The 19479-nt window shown below is 44.0% G+C and overlaps 1 protein-coding gene across 1 annotated transcript in view; it reads left to right on the top strand.

Moving 5' to 3' along the window:
• Window positions 1-19479, top strand: part of ipo4 (importin 4) — an 81136-nt gene that overhangs the window by 56250 nt on the left and 5407 nt on the right. The window contains exons 23-24 of the mRNA XM_059950729.1: window positions 8801-8994; window positions 9116-9169. Of these exons, the coding sequence (XP_059806712.1) occupies window positions 8801-8994; window positions 9116-9169 (248 nt within the window). The remainder of the gene's footprint in view (window positions 1-8800; window positions 8995-9115; window positions 9170-19479) is intronic.

Raw genomic sequence — 19479 nt, forward strand, 5'->3', positions numbered from 1 at the left:
TGAATACATCCCCAGCACAATCTCTCTACCTCTCTTTCCCCCTGTTTCCTCACTGGTCCCCTCTGCCCATAGTTCCTCTGTCCCCCTCTTTGGGACTTCCAGTCCTGTCTGGGCTGTTTGATCTTAGTCTGTTCCTGATAGGGCATTTGTGGGAATGCTCCTCCAAAAACGTTGATTATTGGCATGGGGTTTTCCGACCTTTGTCTTATGTGTATGATCGGTTCCTCCATATAGCGGTGCTTCATCCAGTTCAATGGCTGTACTCTGACTGGTGGTTGCTGGCAGCATCTTTTTGCTTTTTTCTTTTTCCTTCTTTTTGAGTTCTTCGAGCTGCATTTGTATTAACTTTCTTTGCACCTCTTCCTGCTGCTCAGCCAACCTTTGTTTGTCTTTCCGGTATTTCTCAACCGCATGGACTACGTGGTCTCTAAATTCTTGTGCGGTCATTGACGTCAGCCCAACCACTTCCTCCAGTTTGGATTTTACTTGCGGAGGCATTGCATCCAAAATGCTACGTCGAAACAGTGTGGTGATAAATAAGCTATTTTCCACCTCTTGCTCAGTCTCCAGTATCCATCTTTTCAACTGGTTTTCTACGTAGGCTGCTGGGTTTTCAGTGTCTCCCAGTGGATCCCCCTTTAAGGCTTTGGGGTCCACTTTGGGTGGATAAAGCTTCCTGAGGGCCTGCCATAGCCTCTGCCTCACTCTGTCAAACCCATCTCCATCAGTTCTTGGGTCGTTCAAGTTTACTATGCCAGCCAATTCCATTAGTTCATTAAATTTGGTTCCCATCAACCTTATCAATAGTGCCTTCAAATCTACCATAGCCAATAATCGTCCCACTGTTTCTTCTTCAAAGGCTCTAAATCCATTTCCCTGCTCCTTCGTGTAGATTGGACAGAGTGTTTTTCAGCCCTTCTAGGTCCTGGGATCACCAAGGGATATACTGCACTTGTCCTGATCCTTTAACTAACAACGGCATCATTCTTCCTCCTTCTTCCCACCTGGCTCTCCTCCTCGACTGACTCCCCATCTGTTTCGGGGTATGTCTTTACTGCCTCCCACACAAATTTCTCCGTGGTCCTCTTCTTCCCTCGGTCTCCCTGTGGAGTCCTTCCTTTCTGTCTTGATTCAATACTTGGTTGGCCCCTGGAGAATTTTCTGCATCTCCTCTGGCAATCCCCTCTCAGTAACTTATCTAGCTCTCTCTGTACTTCTGCAAGTCGCTCCCCTACCACCTCCTTCTGCTCTTCTAGGATTCTGCCTCCTACCCCTTCCCCACAAATTTTCGCATCCTCTCTCTCTCCACTTAACTCTTGCTCCTCCAATGAGTCACCTTCTCTTTCTTCCTGTCCGTGTCTGTACACCTGTGGCAGGGACTCCTCATGATCCTTACTCGTGCTTGATTCCCTTCTCTCTTGTGTTTCTCCAAGACTCTCATCTCCTATCTTTTTTCCACTTCCTTTTGAATGCCTCATCTCTTCCTGCCCTGATGAGCCACTTTCTTTTCTAGTCTGTTTATTTCTATGGTACAACTGATGCTCCTCATACTCCTTTTCCTCTCTCAAGTATTTCATCTGTTCAATCTCTTCTTTCATTTCTCTCTTTGCCTGTTCCACCTTTATCCTTTCTGCCTGTATCTCCTTCCATATCGCCGCTTTTCCCTTCTCGTATTGTCTTCTTTCCTCCTCATTATCCCAAACTTGTACTTCTCCCTGCATGATTACTGTTCCCGTCAGCAGGGGGCACTGTTTAGGGGTTCCTTCCTCATTATAGGGAGGGGGCTTTTCTGTTTTCGCATCCGGGTACAGAGCTGAAGCCAGCTTCTCACGGTACCCTCCTCTCTCTCTAACAGGCTTTCTCCAGCACCTTAGTGTCTTCCTCGCTTGTAATCAATATTCTACCTGTCCTCCTCAGCCTTTCTCCTCGTTCTGAAGAGTTTTAGCACTTCCATTTCTCGTTCTCTTTTTTGCCCTCTTAGATTTATCTTTTGGTTTGTAATTTTTAATTAGTGCCTCCATTTCTTCGCACAAGCTTACATCGTATGTTCCTTCTCTTGGCCATTTTGTGACCAAATTTTTGGTTCTCTTTTCCCATTTTTCTGAAGTTTTTGTGATCTCATATTTATTTACCGGGGTTTTTTTGCTCAGAATCTCTACAGCCGTTCCTCTACCTGTCATGTTGTTCTCTCTTTTTAAGGTATTTCAGAGATTCACAGTTCATTTACTGGATAATATTATTTACTCTAATTCTATGCCTAGTCTATCGTCTATCTACCAGCGCTTTAAACTATATATTAGACTGTCCTTGATTCCTATTCTGTTCTGCCCATTCAGAGTGGTATCCACAGAACGTTCTCTTTGCACCTCGTCTATTCAGACCCTTATCTCTTAAGGCGGTATCCACGAGGATTTTCTCTATTTTCCGTTTCCCTGCCCGTTCAGACCTTCGTTTTATACGAAGCAGTATCCACAGGGACTTAACAACACCATGTGGAATTTTTCTTCACTTAACTTCTTATTAGCTTATTTGTACTTATCCTCACTGCAGTGTTCTTGATCAATCCTCTGAGCCTCCTGTTAACCCCCAATTCTGCCAGATTCTTTGGACCGGAGAGACCCTTCAGCAGTGGTTCCACACTACTGAGACTCCAAGACCTCCCCAAAACCAACAGAATTCTTAGTCCAAATTGTCGCAAAAAGCGCTTACCTTTTGTTTGGGTGCACCCTTAATTCTGTTAGCATTGTGGGGGTCCCTAGAGGACTGGGAAGCGTCCCCAATCTGCCATTTCCTTTCCGCTGGTCTCTTTCCGGTCCTGTCACGGTCGCCAATTTTGTCGTGGTTCAATGAGACAGTCATTGAGCTAGTTGCTGATTGCCCTCCGATCCTTGGACATAGCATGTTTTATAGCAATCTCCTGGTTTAGTTGCATTAGCATATCCAATTGGTCTACAGTTGTGTATCACAAGTACATCGCCACTATTGCTTCTACCCATTGACTTAGTCATGTTCTAATCTACATCTCTTAGCTACCTCTCATTAACACACCATTGTCTTCTACATTCTTAAGATTTCATTCTCCTACTAAATTGGATACATGCATAGCAAATAGCAAGTTCAAAGCTGACTACATAGTTTTGATTACACAGCAAAGGCAACTTTTATACTCCAATACTGTCCAAGGCTGACAAGCCCCACCTTCCCAAATCATTGTAATGATACAGCATTAAAGTCGGTGTCAAAACAGTGAGCTGGGGACGACAGGTTTCTGGTGCATTGGAAGAGCAGTGTGATAGTTGGGGTGTTCATTAATGTTAAGAATGGAAAGAATTTCTAAAAGAAGTAAGAAATGCAAATTAATGGTAAACATTAATAAAACATTAGTGGTGTCACTGGGTCTCTCCCTACCACTGATAAGAAGCTCACTGACATTCGTACCCTTACCTGCCTCATACAGAGGAACAATACTGGCTATTCTCTAGTCATGTGGCTAAGGAAGTAACAGATATCTCTGACAAGGCCCCAGAAATCTCATCTCCTTCCTCCTTCAGTATTCTGGGATAAATTAGTCAGGACCTTAATATTTTAGGATACCCAATGCCTCCTCTTGCGTAAATCCACATGATCACAGGGATTCGGCACAAAGAGTGCCAGAGATCAGGACTGAACCTGGGACACTGGAGTGGTGAGGCAGCAACTCAGGTATCCACCTTCATTTAGGATGGTGAGAAAGGAGAGGCTGGGAATGTTCTTCTTCAGCAGGAAGGACCTTGATGAGTAAACAAGGAGATACTGTTGTTTGTGCATTGGAGGGAGTGATGAGCATCGGAAAGACTCAGGGAGGGCATGACGAGGGCTTTTGTGGGCATTGTGGTAGCACCACATGAAAGTCGGGTGGGATCTGACAGCATTGGTTACTTATCAGTGTGGTGGTGTATGAATATCTGAGTATTTCAGGCTCTCACAAAGGGTGAAGTGGCAACCTATGGGAAGATTAAACTTACCTAATCATGCTGAGCTGAGCTAATCTCTCAGCCAACATCTTATCTGGCTGTTGGTTTAATTTGTGTTTATGGGAGCTTGTTGTGAGCAGATAGTATGCCAAGGTTCAAAGCTCATTGCAACAATTGCATTTTGGAGAATTTGCTGTATAATTCTTTTGAAATGTCCTGTGGACATGAGAAGTGCTATGTAAATACAAGACTGTGGCCAGCTGTGACTAGAATGCAGAAGAACCAATGTAAAACTGGAGCATAACCCCCCTCCTCTAAGCCTCTAAGCAAGTTTATTGAATGCAAAATACGTGAATGAACTGTGCTTAGTACAAACATGACACTTGTAGCCATGGTAAACATTATCAACCTATTCCGAATATAAAAAACAACAGGAATGTCCCCACTTTTAGTTGACTCTTGAAACACAGTTGTGTTGTCTTGATCTGCCCCTTATCTCTGCCTATCTGATATGCTGACCTCTACTTTCATGTAAGGTTATTAAAGCCGTCAAGAGGCCACTTCGCCATTTTTCCCAAAGAGCATGCTTTATTTCTATTTCCAATCAGGATCAGGCTCATTATCACTGACTTAATCAACATGACATTTGCTGTTTTGCAGCAGCAGTACAATGCAAAGATATAACATTGCTGTAAATAACAGAAATAAATAAAAAGTGCACTGAAAAAGAATAACGAGGTTGTACCACCTTTTCAGTGAAAAGGTTGGAGCCCCGTGCAGGAAACCCACATGCAGAGACAGACGCAGACCATCACTCCTGGCAGCAGTGATGAGTGAGTAGCACTCTGTCCTTCGACTGAGCCAAAACCAAGTCCCCATCTGCAAGTGGAATACTGAAGGACCTGCAGCCTCGGAGAGCAGTGAAAGTGCTGCTTGGTACCTTGAGGCTAATAATCATCTCGTAAGACACAATTAAAGCATGTTGGGTTTCTTCACATTGCCATTTGTGGGAGCTTGCTGTGCAGTTCTGGCTACTGAGGTTCTCTACATAGAGCGTGTGTAATGTGCAGGAGGTAGATCATTGGCTGTAACGCACATGTTCAATGAGCTGTATAGAAGCAGGTCTTTACACGGCATACTGAACTTCCCCTATGGGCGTCCTATTTCTGTAGAGCAAGTGTTGGCCACTGGCTTTTGTCCAAGAGTGTAACCAAGTCTTGACCTAATGCAGCCGTTTGTGCCGGAACTGTGATGCTGGCCCGTCCCATACTTCAGTTTCCTCTCAGCAGGCTCATCCTGAATCCTCTCAGTCTGGATCTCGCCTGCCACCCTTTTCCTCCTCCGATTCTTCAGTGCGTTACCTTCAAGCTCATGGATCCATTCCAAATTTCCAGTATTTTCCATTGTCCCCTACTGTTCCAAGCAATACTTCCAACCATTCAGCACAATTGTATTAGGCAACAGCAAGAAAAACCTTTCAGCCTAACTTGCTACTGTAGGGCCTTTTTAAAGAAAACAATTTAATTAGTTCCATCATCACATTTGCCAGTACCCCAGAGCCTTGCATAGTTTTTCTCATCTATTTAATCAATTTCCTTTTGAAAAACTGAATTCTGCTCCAATCTTCTATCTAGGCACCAAATCATAGCAATTTGCTTTGCTCCTGCTCTCTGTGTGTCTCTTGCCAAGAGAGACCATTTCACCTTGTTACTCTATCCAAACCCTCCAACAAGTATTCTCTTTAAGTTTTCTGCAGTAAAGAAACAACCTGAGCATCACCAGCCTCCCACATATCTCTTCCTGTAAAATCTCCTCTGAGCTTTCCCCAGGACCTTGTCCTCTTTCCTAAAGCCAATGCCCACAGACGGACTGAGTTCTCAGAGTGGGACCCCACAATGACTTACAATAATCTGACTTTTGTACTTGAAAGCTAAGGATTTTTCCTTTTCATTTCCTTTGGAGACGTATACACCAGGATTTCCTTGATATCAGTTCCTCCTGTGCTCACCTCTGCTCTTGTTCCCTTTCTGTGAGCATTGGATCAGCGCAGCTTCCATTTTTTTATATACAACAGTATCGCAACAAAAACATACACAGAGGGTTCCAGTTAATTGAAACATATCCAGACCAGTACATTTTGGCCCAATTAAGCAGCAGCCCAATGAGGCAAAGTTTCATGGAAATTGTTAAAAAGATATAAAAAGACAAGCTAGCATTTAACTGTGAGAAATTATGAATTTAATTGAAATACAGAGCAAAGTAGAATACTGCCAATACTATGACACTATAAAAGTGTATATTAGTTCCTAATAGTTATCGACAGAGGAATTCATCCAATGTATGCTGCAATGTTTTATTGCATGACTTAAATAAACAAAATCAGCAGAGAACAAGAAAGCTAGTGAAGATTATGGACAGCCTTCATACAATACTTTCAACAATTACTACTTGCTGCAAATCTTTATTTTCATTGTAACGTTCAAGGTGATTGTCGATAGCTTCAAATTCTTCATAGTTCCTAACCTGGTGAAGTAATGAAATTGTTTCTTCACTTTCACTTCTGGCCATTTCTGGCATCTCCAAGCCTGAATGCTTGAAACCGCAGTGAGCAAAACAGTTCTGAGTTGCCTTACTGCTTATTTCAATGTTCTATGTTCTCGTCAACTATGTGACAAAAGTCATTACTTTTTGAACATAAACATATGCAACTGACATCATTTAAAAACTCTTTGCTCTAAGCATGGTGTAGTGTTTAAAAGCCACACAATTGCACGCAGTCATCGCTAGTTAGAAATTGTTCAGCAGCAGTTTCCTGCCCCAATTAAACAAAGGGAATCCTGGCTATTTCCTTAATTAATTTTTGTTCTTTCAGAATTGTCCCAAATAAGTGATTGCTCTGATTAACCAATGGCCCATTTAACCAGAATCTAGTGTATACAATATTCAAGGCTATAAAGCATACTTTTTACAGTTTTAAATTAAAATATCAATATTACTCTCTACAACAGACTTGGGCCCCTGTGGGTCCCTCTGTTCCCAAAAATCCCTCATTGTACCTGTGGATACCACCTGCTCCTTCTCCAGGGACACCCAAGCCCAGACGTATCCCCAGAAGAGGGGGGCAGACAGTCGACTCAGGCAGAGTCCTTGACCACTAGACCTGTGAACGGCCACATGGCCAGGACCAGATACAAACCAAACAGAAGATTACCCCGAGCGACCCCGCTGCCCCCCACCCCCTGCATCGGGTGAACGGGGCTGAAGTGTAGCCAGAACCTGAGGAGAAGCCCCAGCTTCCCATCAACAGTCTGTCATTATAGCTGCCTACTTGTCTGCTAGACAGAAGGTGGTGCTGTCTCCAAGCAGAGCTGCAGCCGTGCACCAAGAAGGACTTTGTCCTCACACAGGCATCATGCTGCCTGTTTCTGTGACGTGCAGTTGGTGGGGTGGGGGGTTCCTGGGGTGAAGGACTCCATTTTAATCCCCCCTCCTAATGAAGGACTTTCTATCCTAGTATCTCATATGTACACATTTCACAAATTTTACAGAATCTTCCCAAATTAGACAGTGAACATTCTGGACAGAAGGGGTTGCCCTTCAGTATCTCCAGTTGGATCCCACTTAGCAATGTGGGTTCTTTACTCACAAAAGTCAATTTGTCTCCTTACCTCACTGCGTTCATTCACACCATTCCACTCTCTCTGCCTGCACCTCTGCCATCAAATTTACAGGCTCTGGCTTTCCTTCCTCAGTACTCGTTTCCCTCTCTGTAAACTTGCAGAGTCACACCTTGCTGTCTTAGTACATGTACCACTATCTATAGCTGTACTACTCTCAATGAACTTACACCTAAACTTTACCCGTGCCCCTCTCTGTAAACCTTCCTGTTGTAAAGTTGAAGCCCAGCTGATCCACTGAACCTGCCCACCAACATGTCTTTTCATAGCCATGTAAAATCCTCAGAGAGAGCTATTCTAAAGGGAGAACCTGAGGGAAGAAAGAGATAAAATACTTGACAAAATTCCTCTGTGGCGAAATCTAAGCCAGGCCCCTTAATTCCAATACATTGCAAAATCTCCCTCTTAAAGACAACAAACTTTGCAAATACCTCTCACTTCTCTCTGATAGATCTCCACATCAGTAAGAAGAGCTCAAGGCCAGGACATTTTCCATAGTAAGGCATCTGGGAGAGCTGGTGTCCAAGTGTTTTAATCATTTACTGTTGGTAATTTACTTCTTCCACTGACAGTATTTCCTGCTGCATAATTAAACCATAATCAACAGGTGGCCTTTTAGTTTTGTCTTTTGCCTGCTTATTTAACCCATGAATATCCACTTATTCACTTCATTATAACATTGCTGGTTTGATTTTTGCCACTGATTTCCTGTCTTGTGAAATATGTTCTCTTAATTTTCTTTATAATGGAGAATTAAAACATGAGTAAATAATCAAATGTATTCCTCCTATCTCTCGGTGATTCTCCCTGGTCTCATTCTGAATGCCCTCACTCCATTCAGTATTGCTAAAGCCTGCAAAGATGTTGCTCGATAACTGCCCGGTGTGTGCTCAGAGAGCTCCAGGTCCCATGGTATAGGAGAGCATGTTTCTGGCCTTGTGAGGGACTAGGCTGAGTAGCTCCACACAATAAATAGGAGTGTGAAGGATCTTTGCCTGCATCCTGTCCTCAGATCTCACAGAAGGAGAGAACATACCCATGGTCTGACCAACAGTATTTTCCCCTGGCCAAATTTTGGTCCATCTATCTCCAGCTCCTGCTCGTTAAACATCTTCCTCACCCACCTCTTACCATTTCAGCACACACATTGTGTGTCTTTACTCATTGCAGGTTTCCAGAAGTTACTATCTATGGTATTTCCAAGCTACCTGAAAACCATCCACGAGGAGAAGGACCGGCTGGTGGTCATGACAATCTTAGAATCCATGAACAACGTGCTGAAAAACTGCAAAGGGGATGTGCTGAAGGAGCCAGGCCGCTTGGACGAAATCTGCAAAGCCATCAAGAATGTACTGCAGAAAAAGGTAGGACAAAGCCCCCTGTCTCTCTGCATCCACTCTCAGAGGAAGCACCCAGGAGGTGTGGTCAACATCTCACTATGCTATCCTGTGTCTGGGTTTTCACTGTTTATTCTGTGTCCCTCAGACAACCTGCCAAGATCCAGAAAATGAAGAGACAGAGTCTGATGAAGAGCAGGAGGTAGGTGGACTGGGGTTTTGTTCAAGGCAGTTCAGCTTTCCACATTTTTACAGTCTCTAATTGTTCCTTTTTAAAAACGCTATTAAACCATGTTATTACCAGATCTGCTAACCTGCTAGTAATGCACAGATTGAAAACTAGAGGTATTTACTTCTATCCAATTCGAAGCATAATATCAGAAAAATAATTTGAGTGGTAAAGGGCAACAAGATCTTGGAGCACAGATATAAAAATAGCTGCAGTTTAATATTATCTTATTAGAGAAAGCAAATAGGGCACCATGGTTATTTCTGGAGAGGGTTTATGCTAACTGTATGAACCCATGGTGAGGGTAAAACCCCTCTGCACACTGATTGCAGTTCTGTCTTTGGGTGGTTTGAAAAATACTGTCAGTGGAGAAGCTTGCAGAGGTGGGTATTCTCTCTTTCTAAGACTCCAGCATGGCCTAACTTTGAACTGCAAAGTTCCAATAGTGTTTGTTAGTTTACAGAGAGTGTGTGTGAGCCTGCTAGTTGGAAGATCTAAACCTGATGCCTTCAACACAAGACAGTCAGTAATAAACCCCACTGGGAGTTCAGAAGGAACTGCTTTCTCACAGGGTGTGGCGAATGTGGAACTAGCTCCCACAGGAAATGTTCATGTGGTTATCTTCTAAATGGACAGAAAACCAAAATGGGGGAAACCTCACGTTCATCTGCAACCCTCTGAAGGTGATTAAGACCATGTACATAGATCAAATGTTTTCACGGAGGATGTTTTCAGTTCAGACCAGACTGTTATTGTCTCTCTCATGTGCACAGTGCACCAGTGTCAGAAGCTGCTGGGCACATACCGTGTCATTGTATGGTGCACCCCACTCTCCTGAACATCCTGCCCAGACAGTCCCACCATCTCTTCCTGTCTTCCTTCTCTCTTCCTTCGCATTGGCAGGAGCTTGCCTGCTCAGGCAGGCAGAGTGTTGGAGCCCCTCTGTCAGAAGTGTGTGCTTCATTGGCCAGTCACTGCCCGAAGTTTGGTGCCTTGTGCTCTGTCTGCTTCTGCATAATGCAGAGTCCAGTTGCTCCCCCATTTTCGTGCAGGCGAACAATAAAGTGCAAGATCATAACAAGGTAGATTGTGAGGCGAAGGGTCCATCTTATTGCACAAGAGGTCATTCAACTGTCTGATACTATCCTTCAGCCTGGTGATTTGTGCTTTCAGGCTTTTGCATCTTCTGCCAGATGGGAGGGGAAAAGACAGAACATCAGGGATGGCTGAGGTCTTTGATTATTGAGGTTAAGAAGTGCTGTCCAATTTATTTATAGATGGTTCTCTATGGTTCTATAGGTCAGTGGACTAGGCAGAAAAATAGTTCGGCACAGCCAAAAGGGGCCAAAAGGCCTGTTTCTGTGCTGTAATGTTGTATGATTCTATGAGATGCAGAGCAGAATGTGTATGGGCCTAGATAAAGAGCACAATTCAATGAGCCAAGCCGTGACCATCCCTTTTCCTCTTCCTCCTCTGACTGAACATCTGTTTAATGATCCCATAACTGTTTGAAAGCATGTCTGTGTGGAAAGTGCTATAGGTTAGTGACAAAGGTTGTAGGTGTTATCACTGCCACAACATCTCCTCCACTTTCTCCCATGGTCCACTTTCCTAGTTGATTCCTTCTTCTTCAGCCCTTTACCTCTTCCATCCATCACTCCCAATTTTTAATTTAATTCCATCTACTTACCTTTCCCTCTCCTGGTTTCATCTATCACCTTCTAGATTGTACTCATTTCCTCCCCACCCCCACTTTCTTGATTCTGGCTTCTTCCCCCTTTCCAGTGCTTATGAAAGGTCTTGACACAAAACCTCAACCCTTTATTCATTTCAATAGCTGTTGCCTGACCTGCTGAGTTCCTTCAGCATTTTGTGTGTGTTACTCCGGATTTCTGTTGTTGTGGGTTACCATGTTCAGAAGCACCATCCTGTCCTGTTCCATGCAGTTAAGTAATGGTCAGGACTGGGACTGACAGTGGGACTTAAGTCCAGGTTGATGTACAGTATATGATGTTCCATGGTGGAAGTGGGGAGTTGTGGGCATCAACTGCCTGCTCTTCTCGCCAAAGTCAAAGGTGAACAAATTCCTGAGCGGCAACAAATCAGAGGATCTACCCTAGGCCCAACAGATTAATGCAATCACAAAGAAGGTATGCCAACAGCTCCTCTTCATTAGGAGTTTGAGGGGATTTGGTATGTCAACAAAGATTAGCAAATTTCTACAGGTGTACTGTAGAGAACATTCTGACTGGTTGCATCACCAGCTGGGATGGTGGCTCCAATGCATAGAATCACAACGGGCTTTGGAGGGTTGTAGATTCAGCCAATCCCTCCCCACCATCGAGGACATCTTCAAGAGGTGGTGCCTCAAGAAAGCTTCTGTCACTGAGACCCTCACCATCCGGAGCATGCCCTCTTCTACTACTATCAGGGAGGAGATACAGGAGCCTAAAGTCCCATACTCACCATCTCAGCAGCAACCCATGAACCCATAAACACCACCTCACTATTCCTCTTTTGCACAATTTATTTTTTAACATAGTAATTTTTATGTCTTGAATTGTACTGCTATGACAAAACAAAATTCACCACATATGTCAGTGACAGTAAACTTAATTCTGTATCTGAGGTTGTATGTGGCAGGTTTTATGAAGTAGGCTCTCCATTATACTTCCTTCCTCTCTCACTCCTAGTTATTTGTCAGTGGAAAATATGGAGCCACACTCCTCCTGTGTCCTTGGCAGCCTGAAAGCCTCTGCTCAGCAGATGTTTGGGTCAGGCCGCTTGAGACAGTAGTGGCTCCTGCAGCAGAGCAGCTGGAATCGGCCTGAAGTAGGGGAGAGCCGGACTCAGCATCAGCACACCAACCAGGTTGGTGGGAGGAGTCCGCTGCCTTTCAGAGGGGGATCTCAGTGGTCCTTTCCCCACAGGCAGTGGCGTAGCTGACAGTGACCAGCAACTCAATGACGAGCAGGTATGGCTCAGGCAGGGAAAAGCAGCAGACACCAGAGGGAGATGTGGGGTCGGCCTCCCAAGCTCTGGTACAAGAGAGTAATGGTGAGCTCCATAAGTGCCAGTGATGATCCAGCTGAGCAGTATGTGGAGCTTGTTCACCAGCGGCAGGAGAGGTTGAGTAGTGACTGGCTGGTGCTGAAAGCAGAGAGTGTAGTAGACCTCTGTGGCGATGAGGGCTGGCATCAGGAAAGGCATTGAGGAAAACTGCTTCTCAGGGAGCTCACTTCATTGGGTAGGTGCAGTTTCACTAGTCAGCAGAGGAGGACGTAGCCTGGGGGAAGCAACAAGCCAAGAGTGTCAGATGGGGACCAAAGACTGGGGCAAAAATCAAATAGCTGGGTGAGCTCAGCAGGTCAGGCAGCATCTGCTGAGGCAGACGGAGGGTCAGCGTTTCAGATTGTGGTCTGTCTTGATGCAGGGTCTTGACATCGAGCCATTCCTTTTCTCCACGGAGGCTGCCTGACCTGAGTTCCTCCAGCTGATTGTGTTTAACCCAAAAACTTACAGCGTTGGTGGCAAGGCAGGCATTTATTCTCCCTCCCCTCACTTCCTTCCCCCACACAAATCGCTCTTCTGTTATCTGAAGCTCCCCTGTACACTATTTACTGAATAATCTGTGGATCCACCTCGCAATCTTCTTGCAATTCAGTATTCAGCTCCTCTGCATCAGAGAAACCAGGTGACCGCTTGGTGGACTCCCTCTCTTGATGCCATGTAGAAGACGTTGAACTTCACACAAATTCCAATCCTAAACCATTTTTGGCCTGCTGTGTGGGGTCTAGCTGTCTGCAATAGTTCACGAGCTGCCTTCTTTGCAAGAATGATTAAACTCCACTAACTTTTGTGACTCTGTGTTCTGAGGTGAAGGGATGAAGTTAATGGATGCAGTGTCTTTGGCAGGCCCCTTCTTTTACCCTTTCATGCAGCATCTCCACCTTCAATACTATAATTCAGGCAAACTCAGCATCAAATTCCTTGATCTTGGACTCAACACCTCCCTTTGCAACTGCATCCACAGTCAGTAAAGATAGGCAACAACATCTCCACCATGATTATTCTAAACTGGTGCTCCACAAGGTTGTGTCCTCAGCTGTACACTCATGACTACATGGCCAGATTCTGTTCCAGCTCCATCTACAAGTTTACAGGTGATACCACTAGTGGCCCATATCTCTAACAATGAGTCAGAGTCTAGGAAGAAGATAGAGAGCTTACTGATATGGTGTCGTGACAAACTTTCTTCAATGTCAGCAAAATAGAAGAGCTGGTTATTGTCTTAAGAAAGCTGAGGAGGGGTGCAGGGCATAAGCTCCTGTCCACATCAGTAGTGTTGAGGTTGAGAGCTTCAAGTCCTTAAAAACATCACCAACACCTCAACTTCCTCAGCTGGCTAAAGAAATATGGCATTTCCCTGTTGACCCTTACTAATTTTTATCAATGCATCATGGTTTGGTGTGACAACTGCTCTGCCTGTGACTGCAAGAAACTGTAGAGAGATTTGGATACAACTCAGCACATCACAGAAACCAGCCTCCTCTCCATGGACTCTGTCCATACATCTCACTGCCTCACTAAAGCAGCCAGCATAAATAAAGACCCCAGACATTCCCTCATCTCTCCTCTTACATCTATATTGTCATTGTTTTACCTTGTTCTACTTAAAGTGCACTATGTAATGACTTGATCTGTGTGAAAAGTATGTAAGACAGGCTTGTCACTTTACCTTGGTACTTGTGACAATAATAAACCAATTCCAACACCTATACCCCTTCCTAATTTGAACACTCCAAGGAGCCCCAGTGCCTGTAGCCAGGAACAGCATAAGACTGCCAAGTAAGATGAGAACAGAGCTGTCCTTGATGTACCTGTGACGTAGAGATTATCATGATGAGGTTATAGAGCACTTGGTAACACAGGACAAGATAGGACAAAGTCAGCATGGTTTCCTCAAGGGAAAATCTTGCCTGACAGACCTGTTGGAATTCTTTGAGGAGAGTACAAGTAGAATAGGTAAAGGGGATGCAGTGGGTGTTGTATATTTGGACTTTCAGAAGGCCTTTGATAAGGTACCACACATGAGACTGCTTACCAAGTTAAGAGCCCATCGTATTCCAGGAAAGTTACTGGCATGGTTAGAGCATTGGCTGATTGGTAGGAGGCAGTGAATGGTGTTCTGCAGGGGTCAGTGTTGGGACTGCTTCTTTTTATGATCTACCTCAGTGATTTAGATGATGGAATAGATTACTTTGTTGCTAAGTTTGCAGAGGATACGAAGATTGGTGGAGGGGCAGGTAGTGTTGAGGAAACAGGTAGGCTGCAGAAGGACTTAGACCAATTAGGAGAATGGGCAAGAATGTGGCAAATGAAATACAATGTTGGAAAATGCATAGTCATGCATTTTGGTAGAAGGAATAAATGTGCAGTCTATTTGCTAAATGAAGAGAAAATCCAATAATTTGAAATGTAAAGGGATTTGGGAGTCCTTGTGCAGAACAACCAAAAGATTGAGGAAGGTGGTGAGGAAGGCAAATGCAATGTTAGCATTCATTTCAAGAGATCTAATGTACAAAAGCAGGTATGTGAGGTTTTATAAGACACTAGTGAGGCTTCACCTTGAGTATTGTAAACAGTTTTGTCCTCATCTAAGAGAAGATGTGCTGGCATTGGAGGAGTTCAGAGGAGGTTCACAAGGATGTTTTCGGGAATGAAAGGGTTATCATATGAAGAACGTTTGATGGCTCTGGTTCTGTACTTGCTGGAATTTAGAAGGATGAGGGAGGATATCATTGAAACCTTTTGAAAGTTGAAAGATCCAGATATGGCAGATGTTGAATGGATGTTGCCCATGGTGGGGGAGTCTAGGACAAGAGGGCACAGCCTCAGAATAGAGGGGCATTGAAATTTCTTTAGCCAGAGGGTGGTGAACTTATGGAATTTATTAACACAGGCAGCTGTGGAGGCCAGGTCTTTGGGTGTATTTAAGGCAGAGCTTGCTGTTCTTGATTGGACATGACATCAAAGTTTAAGGCCAGGGAGTGGGGCTGAGGAAGGGATTTAAAAAAAGGATCAGCCATGATTGAATTGCAGAGCAGACTCGATGGGTCAAATGGCCTAATTCTGCTCCTGTGTCTTACGGTCTCTTAATAAGAACAATAATAAGTACCTTATTGATCCCGAGAGCCAGTTTCTTTCGTTACAGCAGTAGCATTTAAAAACACACTTAGCAGTGCGCAGACTTAACCAATAATAAAATACAGAATAATAATATACACAATAATAATGTAAAGAGGAGAAAACAATGGCCTGTCCGCTGACTGGCTGTAAGCATGGAATTCTTTGCGCAAGCCAAATTGTTGACAATCCTCAGTGCTTCAAGGCAGTGTGTCATCTTTAGCAAACCCATACTTAATTGTAATAAACCTGCTAGTTATAAAACTCTTCGGTTACCTAAGCTCTGTGTGGAAGAGAAGCTGAGTCATAACAGGATACAAAGCCAGCCAGCCTTTGATCTTCCTCATGTCTCTCATTGGATGTTGGAAGAGTTCAGGCAGCATGCATTCAGCTGGGTGCCGAGAGCTTTTGAAAGTTTAGCATAGTTTCTGTTCTGCTTCAGGAAGTAGGCAGGCATCTCTGGACTACTTAAGAGCAGGTTTAGCCTGTTAATGCACATGTATGCACAGGCACAGAAGAATTCTGCCTTTGGGATCTGGGGGTGGGCATGCAGCCAGAAACTGGAGAACCTCCTTCCATGTCTGAGAAATTTCGGAAGGAGCAGAATACAAAGTGTCATGACGGAGCATGTGCTTTATTCATTTCTGACCCCTTTCCTCTTCCCCTTCCATTCTCTCAGTAGCATCATGCAGATAGGTTTGCCTCTGAATAGGGATTTTGCCCCTACTATACTCAACCCCTTCCCTTCCCTTGTCCCTTCCTCTGCTCTCCTTTTCTCTCTTCCACCTATTGCTTTGCTGACTGTTTTCTTGTCACTGTTATATAAATAACTTGCCCCTTTTATTGGTTGCTGCTTCCATTACCTCCACCACAACTAAGCCATCTCTGGCTACTCTGTATTTCTAGTCCAACACTGGATCTCCAGTCTCACTTTCTCCTCTAGTGTCTGAGAACATAACCATGTTCTACTTGGTGCTGAAACACCTGGCTGTATCTCACATCCAGTCCCAGGCAAGTTGTTGCCCCTCCAGTCAGACACTGGGAAGAATGGTCATAGAGTCATAGAAAACTACAGTACAGAAACTGACCCTTCAGCCCATCTAGTCTATGCCATACCATTTAAACTTCCTAATCGCATTGTCCTGCACCCGGCCATACCCCTCCCATCCATGTACCTATCCAAACTTATCTTAAATGGTGAAATCAAAATTGCATCCATCACTTGTGCTAGCAGGTCATTCCACACTCTCACCGCCCTCTGAGTGAAGAAGTTTTCTCTCATGTTTCCCTTAAACCTTTTACCTGTCACCCCTAACCCATGACCTCTGGTTGTAGTCCCACCTACCTCTGAGGAAAAAGCCTGCTTACATTTACCATATCTATACCTTTCATAATTTTGTATTCCTCTATCAAATCTCCCTTCAATCTTCTCCATTCCAAGGAGTGATGTCCTAACCTATTCAGTCTTTCCTTATCATCAGGTCCTCCAGTCCAGGCAAAATCCTTGTAAATTTTCTCTACTTTTTCAATTTTATTTACATCTTTCTTATATGTATGTGACCAAAACTGCACACAAAACTCCAAATTAGGCCTCACCAATGTCTTGTGCAATTTCAACTTAACATTCTTTCTCAGGTATTCAATACGTTGATTTTTGAAGGGCCAGTGTGCCAGAAGCTTTCTTTACAACCTGATCTATCTGTGCCACCACTTTCAATGAATTACGTACCTGCATTCCGAGATCCCTCTGTTCAAACACACTTCTCAATGCCATACGTTCACTGTAAGACCTACCCTGGCTGGTTCTACCAAAGTGCAAAATCTTGCACTTGTCTGCATTAAATTCAATCTGCTGTTCTTCAGCCCATTTTTTCAGCTGATTCAGATACAGCTGAAAGCTCTGATAGTCTTCGTCACTGTCCATTGCACCCCAATCTTGGTGTCATCCAAAAATTTGCTGATCCAGTTAACCACATTGTTATCCAGATCGTTGATATAGATGACAAATAACAACGGACCCAGTACTGATCCCTGCAGCACTCCACTTGTCACAGGCCTCTAGTCAGATCTACTACCACTCTCTGGCTTCTCCCAGAAAGACAATGTCTAATTCAATTTACTACCTCATCTTGAATGCCAAGCAACTGAACTTTCTTGACTAACTTATATTGTGGGATCTTGTCAACTATCTTGCTAAATAAAGTCCATGTAGATAACTTTCACTACCTTGCCTTCATCAGCTTTACTGGTAACTTCCTAGAAAAACCCTGTAAGATTGGTTAGACATGACCTACCATGCATAAAGCCCTAATCAATCCCTGTTTATCCAAATACTTACAATATATATCTGGTCCCTTAGAATAGCTTTCAATACTGGTGTCAGGCTCACCAGCCTGTAATTTCCTCGTTTATTCTTAGAGCCTTTCTTAAACAGTGGAACAATGCTAGCTATCCTTCAATCCTCCAGTACCTCACCTGTCACTAAGGATAATTTAAATATCTCTGCGAGAGCCCAGGCAATTTCTGCACTTGCCTCCCCCAGGATCCAAGGGAACCTTGTCAGGTCTTGGTTTTGTGTTCCACCTCCCTGCTCCAGATTGTTCTCTGAGCTGAGGTAGCAGAAAGTCTACCTTGCACCCTTTGGCTACCTCACCTCTCCAGAGAGGTCAGCCCAAAACTGTGGGACTGGGACTTGGAAGCGAAGTTTGAGGGCACTGACCTTGCATTGTAGTGTTCTGGAGAAGAAGTTGCACAGACATTATTTAAAACCAATCCTTCACATTGTTTACTAGCATAGTGTCGATCAGTGAGATGTAGTCAGGGTAAAGACTCCATGCAATAAAACCGACAACAGTCAGTTTTCTTACAGCAAACCAGATAATTACTGAAAACCGCAAAGTCTTCTTATCCTGTGGCTGAATTACAATAAAATCAAATAAATCAAGTCCAAGGCACTCCCAGTGATTTTACAGTCGTAGCACAGACTTAAGTTGGTCTTAGACCCAACTGGTCCATGCTGATCAAGTTGCTGACTGAGCCAGTCCCATTTGCTTACATTTTGCCTATATTGCTCTAATCTTTAAAACCATAAAACTTCAGTCAGACTGCACCGGGAGTACTGTGTGCACCTATGGCCACTCCATTATAGGAAGGATGCAGACATTGTGAAGAGGGAACAGCTATATTAGACGCTATGAGCTATCAGGAAAGATAGGTTGCTCTCTTAGTGTCAGAGGCTAAGATGAAACTTGATAGAGGTTTTAATCTTTTCCCCAGGGTAGAAATGTCAAACACCAAAGGACATGGGTTATAAGGTTAAGGGGAGAAAGTTAAGGGACAAAAGTGAGGGACAAAATAGTGTTCATTGTCTGCAGAGGGTTCCTGGGGTAATACTGGAAGCTAGCAATTTGGTGGTGTTAGAGACTTTTGGATAGACTTATGAATATTAAGGAAATTGAGGGATATGAATGATACCCAGGGGGAGAATTATTCACTATAAATAGGCATCAAGATCAGCACAGTGACCTGTCCTGTACTGTTCCATCCTTTCCTATCCATATTGTTACTCAACCACTTCCTTTAGCAGAGGCCAGAGGCTTACAGGGATGCGGGCCATACGCAGGAAACTGGAACTAGCTGAGTAGATACCATGGTCAGCATGAACTGGTTAGGCAGAAAGGCTTGTATGCAGACAGCATTGTTCTATGACTATAGCCCTACCTGCAACTCCACTTTGAGGGAATGTGTACTTGTTCTCCTAGGTCCCTTTGTATCACTCCTGTTGAAGTGTAGTCAAGATGTTTTGTGTGGGGAGCAAACTTATCTCCTTCAATTCTGTCTTTATTCCTTTTTATTTTTATAGGACCTTGTTCCCTGCAATGTAGGTGATTGATGGTTGACCTGGTGCAGGTATATAAGATCATGAGGGGCATAGACAGGGTGAAAAGACATAGCTTTTCTTTTCCCCCCAGGGAGAGGGTGCTAAAAAGCAAGAGGGCAGAGATTTAAACAAGATTTAAAAGGGACATTGGGGAAGCTTCTTCACGCTGATGGTTGTGCATGTCTGGAAAGAGCTGCCAAAAATAGAGGTTGATGTG

Source organism: Hypanus sabinus, chromosome 26, assembly GCF_030144855.1.
Source record: "Hypanus sabinus isolate sHypSab1 chromosome 26, sHypSab1.hap1, whole genome shotgun sequence".
Taxonomy (NCBI): Eukaryota; Metazoa; Chordata; class Chondrichthyes; order Myliobatiformes; family Dasyatidae; genus Hypanus; species Hypanus sabinus.